Below are 7397 nucleotides of genomic sequence, written 5' to 3'. Positions count from 1 at the left end.
ATCAGCTCAATATTCACAGCAGAAGCAAACGCCATTTTAACAGCACTTAAATATATCCATAACCAATCCATTATTTTTTCAGATTCCCTGTCGTGCCTTCAGGCTGTTGAAACTATTTCATATAAACATCCACTTCGAATCCAGATTTTTTAATTATTTAAGGAGTTTGCTACTGGCAAATATGACATCGTCTTTTGTTGGTTACCCAGCAATGTTGGAATCATTGGTGGCCTAATGACCGATGCTGCTGCAACAGGAGCACTCAACAAATCTGAGCGTCCACTTCTGATCATATACACTGATTATAAACCCGTGATTAAATCTCACATCCGAGATCTAGCAAAAGAAGTGGGACACCCAAGTAGGTATTAATAAATTACATGAAATTTAACAATATATCGGTGAAACCTACTCCGGTTGTCAGTCAATATATTAAGGGGCATTTTACAACGATGTCATATTGGCCATACCAGATATACACGTGAGTGAGTTAATGAGTTAAAATTAAAAAAAGTGGATGCTTGCTGTGAAAGGTGACTTTGCTTGGCGTAAGAGGCGACTGACGGGATCGAGTGGTCAGGCTCACTCACATAGGTGATGTATGTAATCGTATCCCAATTGCGTAGATCGATGCCCATGATGACTATCACTGAATTATCTTGTCCAGACTCGACTTTCATACAGACAGCCGTCATATAGCTGGGATATTGCTGAATGAGGCGTTAAACAACAAACAAACATTACAGCCTTTGCCTTGCCTGTGATGTGAACAAGGAGCTCCATACATAACATTGGATTGATTCATTTACTCAGCTGATCACTTATTCATGTTTGTTTGTTTGTTGTTAAATGCCGCACTCGGCGATATTCAAGCCTGTCACTGAATTATCTTGTCCAGACTCGACTTTTTACAGACCGCCGTCATTTCGCTGGAATATTGCTGAGTGCGGCAATACACAACTACAAAAAATAAAACAAATATCATTCCTTCTACTATGTCAATCAATAAATCTAACTGTCGAGATGTGAAACGCATGCATGTGCGCACCAAAACCCCCACATTTAAGAGAATGTTTCTACTCCACAGCTGATATCTATCAACCGGATGTATGTTCCGAAGACCCTATTCCAAACGCAACCTGTAGTTCTGAGTCCAAGATGGCAGGGAGTATCAGATCTTGTACCTGTAAGACCAACTACAGAGATGTACCGCTGGACGTCGTTAGTGTCAACAACACCTGCCTCGTCAATGGCAGCTGGACTCCACCCTTGATTAACTGCACAGGTAAACCTTAATCATTATGTAAATCATCGTGGCTTTGTTTAGTCAGCAACTATTTGTTTTGTTTTGTGGTGTAATCATGGACACTTGTTAGCCGAAGTGCAGTGATTCAGCATCCCTTCATTGCCAAAACCTGCTGGTCGTAAGAAAGAAACCCGAATCAGATCCTAGTAAATTACTTAATATGTAAGCAGTCTTGGCTTGAACATCAGTTTAAAGCAACGTTAATTAAACGATCACGTTTTTCGTGACTTTCACTATTAATTATTATCATGTCTAAATCATTTCATTTCCAGGTCCCTACATCAGACTGACCACGCCTAGCACCAGCACATACACCTTCCAACAGATATCTGCCAGCAACCTACACACAATAACAGGCGGCACCTCTACCATGGTGTTTCTGGTCAAGGCGTGCCACGATGCCAACTTTGCTCTACACACAAGTCCTAACAACTACACCACTGATGTGTATGAAGTGGGCTTTGGTGGGTATGCGAACACGAAATCCTTTATTGGTGAATGCATTCAGTGCAGTATCATGGATTCCCATATTGAATCATCTATTGTATCATGTAACGAGTACAGACCATTTTGGCTCAGCTGGAAGAATGGCGTCATCTCTGCGGGAAGAGGACCGGTTGCTGGGACCCAGAAATTCATGCAATGGACGCCAACTCAAGCCATTGTGATAAATCACGTTAGTATCAGTACCTATATTAATAATCCTGGTACGTGGCTCTTCAGAGGGCAGTAAAATACTCACCGATGAAGAACCTCATGACTGCGCTTTTTGTCACCCTTCAACCCCGTGTTATCATTTACTTGTTCCTTATCCCTACTCTCGATATGCAGCCTTTTATACCCCGAATTAACAGACACTATGATCAAATCCCACCGTTGACAAAATATATATAGTGTTGTCTGCTGGCATTTATGATACTGGCTACAACAGGGGAACTACACTGAAGGACATTTCGCATGGAACCAGGAACAACAGTAATCGGAGGCAGGGTGAAGAAAACTGAATTGAACACTTCGATCACTCCACCCCAGCACGAGAGAGACGACAGACTATACATAGAGGGGTGGCCTGGGCCAAGATGATTGTAGGGTGTTTCATACAGGTTCACCTACAATTTCCCCTTTGTTGCCTGGGTCTATAAAATTTAATTTCTGGAACCTGTCTGGACTAAAATCCAAAGTTTACGATTCTGAATATATTACCTTTGTTAACTTATTTGATATTGTCGGGCTTACAGAAACATGGTTGAAGGAGACAGATTTGGGTGGTTTATTCAGTGATTTTGCTATCTGCACAAAGATGGTGAGTGGATATCAACCGGGGACGAATCAGAACACTTAAGCACATCTTGTAAAGTGGACTAAAGTGTGTGGTAGTGGTATATTGATTTTACTAGATAAATAAATATGTGGTCTAAAGAAAGACCTTTTATATGCATGTGCATATATTCACCCGGAGTCTTCAACCTGGTATGGGGCGGTTGGGTAGCCTACTGGTTTAAGCGTTCGCTCATCACGCTGAAGACCCGGGTTCGATTCCCGACATGGGTACAATGTGTGAAGCCCATTTCTGGTGTCCCCCGCCCTGATATTGCTGGAATATTGCTAAAACCGGCTTAAAACCATACTCACTCACTCACTTCAACCTGGTATAATAACCTGTTACGTGAATGTAAAAACGACATCTCACTATTACAAGATGATCTGTTGCATCTGCTTTCTAAATGTGATAATGTGTATGTTATCATCGGAGTTGATTCAACTCTAGGACTGGCACACTACCTGATTTTGTTGAAGATGATATCCTTGAATTCTTGGAAGGGTCTGAGTATTACTTAACTTTAACATAAAACGATTTTCGGTAGATTCTACTATAAACAGGTTTGGTAAATGTTTGTCAGATATGTGCAGTATTCTTAACATCCATATTATGAATGGAAGATGTGAATCAGACCGCATCGTCAGTGGTATGATAGTTGTCGTGATTTTATTAAAAAAAAGAAAGATGTAGATGTTTACATATATTTCGAAGGAAAAAAGATTTGGTTTCATTAGAAAATTATCAGCGCATCCGGAATCAGTATAATGAATCATGTAGAAAAACGAAAGTTTAATATTATAAAATGAAACAGGAACTTCTTGAGAAAAGCATTCATAATTCAAAAGTCTTTTGGTCAACTCTTAAAAAGCTCCTAATATTCATAATGATATTGGTATTGAAAATTGGTACGATGACTTTAAGAAGTTATTTATAGCTCATGATGACAGTGATGATGACTTTCTTTCTGGATTTGAAGATGACAGTAAAACATATGCTGATATCCACTTATAACGAGACATCGATTACGAGTGATGACATAGGAGAATGACAAACTTATTTCAGATTTTTTAAACATTCTACAGATATCCTTGTACCATTGTGAGGCATTGTGTTATCAAGCATTTTTAGCAAAGTGTTCATATATATTAATAACAAAAGGTTAGTATTCTGGGCTGATGCTTATGAAAAGATTAGTGAGTCTCAATCTGGTTTCAGGCAAGGATACTCGACAACTGATAATTTATTGTTGTTGCAAACAATAATACGAAAGTACCTAGCAAAGAAGGGTGGTAATTATACGCATTTTGTTTTGTAGATTTCTCAAATGTTTTTGATTCTGTTAGCAGAAATAAATCATGGTCACGTTACAAAGCACATGGTATTCGCAGTAAAAATGGAAAGTTAATGTGCTGTGTATCAGAATGTAAAGCTTTATGTGCGAAATAACAGTACTGTGTCTGACACATTTGAAAACAAAATTGGCGTTAAGTAAGGTTGCATTTTAAGTTCGTTTTTGTTCTTCTTCTGTATCAATTAATTAGCTCAACAAATTCTGCAGAACTGTTCTGATGGCATCCAACTTCACCCGGGCACTATAAAGTTATTTATTTGTCTCCTGGTGATATAGGAATGTTTTCAAGCACAATACCTGGACTACAAAAGCAAATTAATCAGCTGGAATGTTATTGCACAGAATGGAATTTATCTGTCAACAAGAATAAAAAAGTTATTGTTTTTAAAACTTGTGATACACTAGCTAGAAGAGAGAAATGGTTTTATCAAGGACATTCATTAGATGTTGTATCGTTCTATGAGTACTTAGGTGTATATTTTACAAAAAGATTGTCATGGAAGATGCATGCTTACCAAGCTGCTGTACAAGCTAAGATGCTAATTGGAATTCTTCAACATATGAAAGTTCTTGGAAATATCGTCTGAGCTAATGGTCTATGGAGAATATGGATGTTATAACATGTTATTACCCTATGATCAACAAGGACACACTGACTGAGCATCTTCTGTTAAGCATCAACTTTATTCATGTGGTTATTGCAAAATATATGGACAGAACAGGATACGAATATAACAGATCATTTCGCTCAGACCCTGAAAGATATGTACATTAAAAATTGGCATTTTTACTTATTAGTATCAAAGAAACTATCAAGTTATTCTGTCTTTAAAAACAGCTTCTGTGGAGAGCAATACTTATTAGATGTGACACTAAAAACATTTCAAATTGCACTTGCATGATTCAGATGTGGTTCAAACGAACTCTTTATCGAGACGGGAAGATATACAATTTCTTTCTACTTTGTCAGTTGTATGCCGAACTCAGAAAACAGTTCATTGGTAAATATTATATCCGTTATCCAAGTCTACAGAAATTTGCTACATTAATGTCAAGTAAGAATGAAGTATTAACGAAAAAGCTGTCAATGTACATATTGCATGCTATGAAGCTAAGAAGCTCCAAATGTGTTACCTTATAAATGTATATACGCCCATTACTATGTAACATTAACTATAGAGAAATGGATATACAAAGACTCACATATAGAGGTAGTTTCATCTTATACTTACCTTGGAATATTGTTTACTAGGACTTTGAGTTGGAATAAATATCTAGAACCTACATCTGTTAAAGCTAAGAAAGTGTTGATGTCAATCCTACAATGTTTGTTAAAATATGATAATCTGCCCTGTAATTTATACTTTCAAATTTTTGAGACAAAGATAATGCCAATTTTACTTTATGGATCAGAAATATGGGGTTATAGAAAATATGAGTGTATAGAAAAAGTTCATCTTTGTGCGTGTAAACGTGTAATTGGGGTTCGATCGTCCACCCCAAATGGTATTGTACTTGGGGAATGTGGCAGATATCCATTGTATATATTTTCGCTAAAGTGCTGTATAAATTATTGTTTAAAACTAACGACTCTTTCATCCATGCGATACCCACTAAAAGCCTATAACATGCTGTTCTATCTGGATCAAAATGCCAGTCACTCACGCAATAAAAATAATTCGGCAACAAATATCGAATCACCAAATCACCCAAATATTAATTTGTTTTGCATACTCATATCAACCTCAAATATGACTTTATTACAAAATATTGCATTGTACATACATCATGCATTGTTAGTTAGAAGAAACACCCATACCTTGTAAATACGTTGAACTATTGGCCTATGGCCTTTCAGTTTGCAATGAATAAACCAATTTAACTATAGGCCTATGGCCTCACAGTATTATGAATAAACACATATACAACAATTTGCATTTCTCACGTTGGAGATTGATTAATTGACTGATTGATTTCCCGTTCGCTAAAGCGTTACATTACTGTATTCATGCTAAAATCCAAACCTCGACATTATAGAATTTAAGAACAAGGTCAAAGTGCAAATGTAAACATAAGTATAAAAACACGTTGAGCCCCACTAATAACTGCCGTTTACCGATCTTGAAAAAAATAAATAATTGAAATTACTAATGGCCTTAAGCGAATGTTGAGCTATCAGTGTGGTTGAAGTCCACAGTTCACATGAAAGTCAACATTGCAAAGGTCACCAAAAACGGAACACATATTAATCTCCATTACTCGATTAACCCGACCCGTAAAGATCCGGGTTAGAATTGGTCTTTAGCAACCCATGTTTGCCGTAAAAGGTGACTACCAGGGCCAGATGGTCAGGCTCGCTGTCTTGGTTGATGCATGTCATCGATCTCAATTGCGTGGATCAGTGCTGATGATGTCAATCACTGGATTGTCTGGTCCGGACTCGATTATTTACAGATCACCATAATACGCCTGGAATATTGCTGAGTGCGGGGTTTAACAAAAACACAACAACAAAAAAACGATTCACTGATACCACATTTCATCAAATGTTGAACAAAATTGAGAAATGGCCATAGACAGCCTTTTAAATATTGAATTTCTGATTTGAACCTCTGTAATAAATGCAGCCGCCTACAGTGGAGGGGTGGGAGCTTCAGATTTGAACCTCTGTATTAAATACAGCCGCCTTCAGTGGTGGGATGTGAGCTTCAGATTTGAACCTCTATAATAAATGCAGCCGCCTTCAGTGGAGGGGTGGGAGCTTCAAATTTGAACCTCTGTAATAAATGCAGCTGCCTTCAGTGGAGGGGTGGGGGCTTCAGATTTGAACCTCTGTATTAAATACAGACGTCTTCAGTGGAGGGATGGGAGCTATAGGTTTGAACCTCTGTAATAAATGCAGCCGCCTTCAGTGGAGGGGTGAGAGCTTCAGATTTGAACCTCTGTTGGTTGGTTGGTTTGTTGTTTTACGCCGCACTTAGCAATATTCCGGCTATATGACGGCGGTCTGTAGATTATCGAGTCTGGATTAGACAATCCAGTGATTAATGTCATCAGCACGATCAACGCCATTGGGATCGATGACATGCATCAACCAAGTCAGCGAGCCTGACCACCCGATCCCGTTAGTCGCCTTTTACATCAAGCATTGTCACCTTTTACGGCAAGCATGGGTTGCTGAAGACCTTTTCTACCCTGGAACCTTCACGGGTAATAAATGCAGCTGCCTTCAGTGGAGGGGTGGGAGCTTCAGATTTGAACCTCTGTAATAAATGCAGCCGCCTTCAGTGGAGGGATGAGACTCAGATTTGAACCTCTGTAATTAATGCAGCCGCCTTCAGTGGAGGGATGGGAGCTTTACATTCATTGGTTCCATGGTTTCAGAGGAGAAGCTGTTTACAGATGACGACCCAGGATAA

The 7397-nt window shown here is 38.5% G+C and overlaps 1 protein-coding gene across 1 annotated transcript; it reads left to right on the top strand.

The window, feature by feature from the left end:
* The first annotated feature begins 234 nt into the window (after positions 1-234).
* LOC125379965 (C3 and PZP-like alpha-2-macroglobulin domain-containing protein 8) lies at positions 235-7397 on the top strand. Its single transcript, XM_048395885.1, has 4 exons — positions 235-361; positions 1088-1285; positions 1579-2013; positions 7363-7397. The coding sequence occupies exons 1-4, from the start codon at positions 235-237 to the stop codon at positions 7395-7397; spliced, it is 795 nt and encodes a 264-aa protein (XP_048251842.1).

This window comes from Haliotis rufescens, unplaced genomic scaffold (assembly GCF_023055435.1).
Source record: "Haliotis rufescens isolate VD_foot unplaced genomic scaffold, xgHalRufe1.0.p SCAF_15, whole genome shotgun sequence".
Lineage (NCBI taxonomy): Eukaryota > Metazoa > Mollusca > Gastropoda > Lepetellida > Haliotidae > Haliotis > Haliotis rufescens.
Note: the sequence above shows the minus strand (reverse complement) of the source record. Positions and strands in the feature narration are given on the sequence as shown.

What these genes read in the sequence shown, in the direction of transcription:
- LOC125379965 (XM_048395885.1), top strand. Translation starts at nt 235, where the DNA reads ATGACCGATGCTGCTGCAACAGGAGCACTCAACAAATCTGAGCGTCCA. An exon ending in AAAAGAAGTGGGACACCCAA is followed by an intron (nt 362 to 1,087) that starts GTAGGTATTAAT and finishes TCTACTCCACAG; the next exon opens with CTGATATCTATCAACCGGAT. An exon ending in ACCCTTGATTAACTGCACAG is followed by an intron (nt 1,286 to 1,578) that starts GTAAACCTTAAT and finishes TTTCATTTCCAG; the next exon opens with GTCCCTACATCAGACTGACC.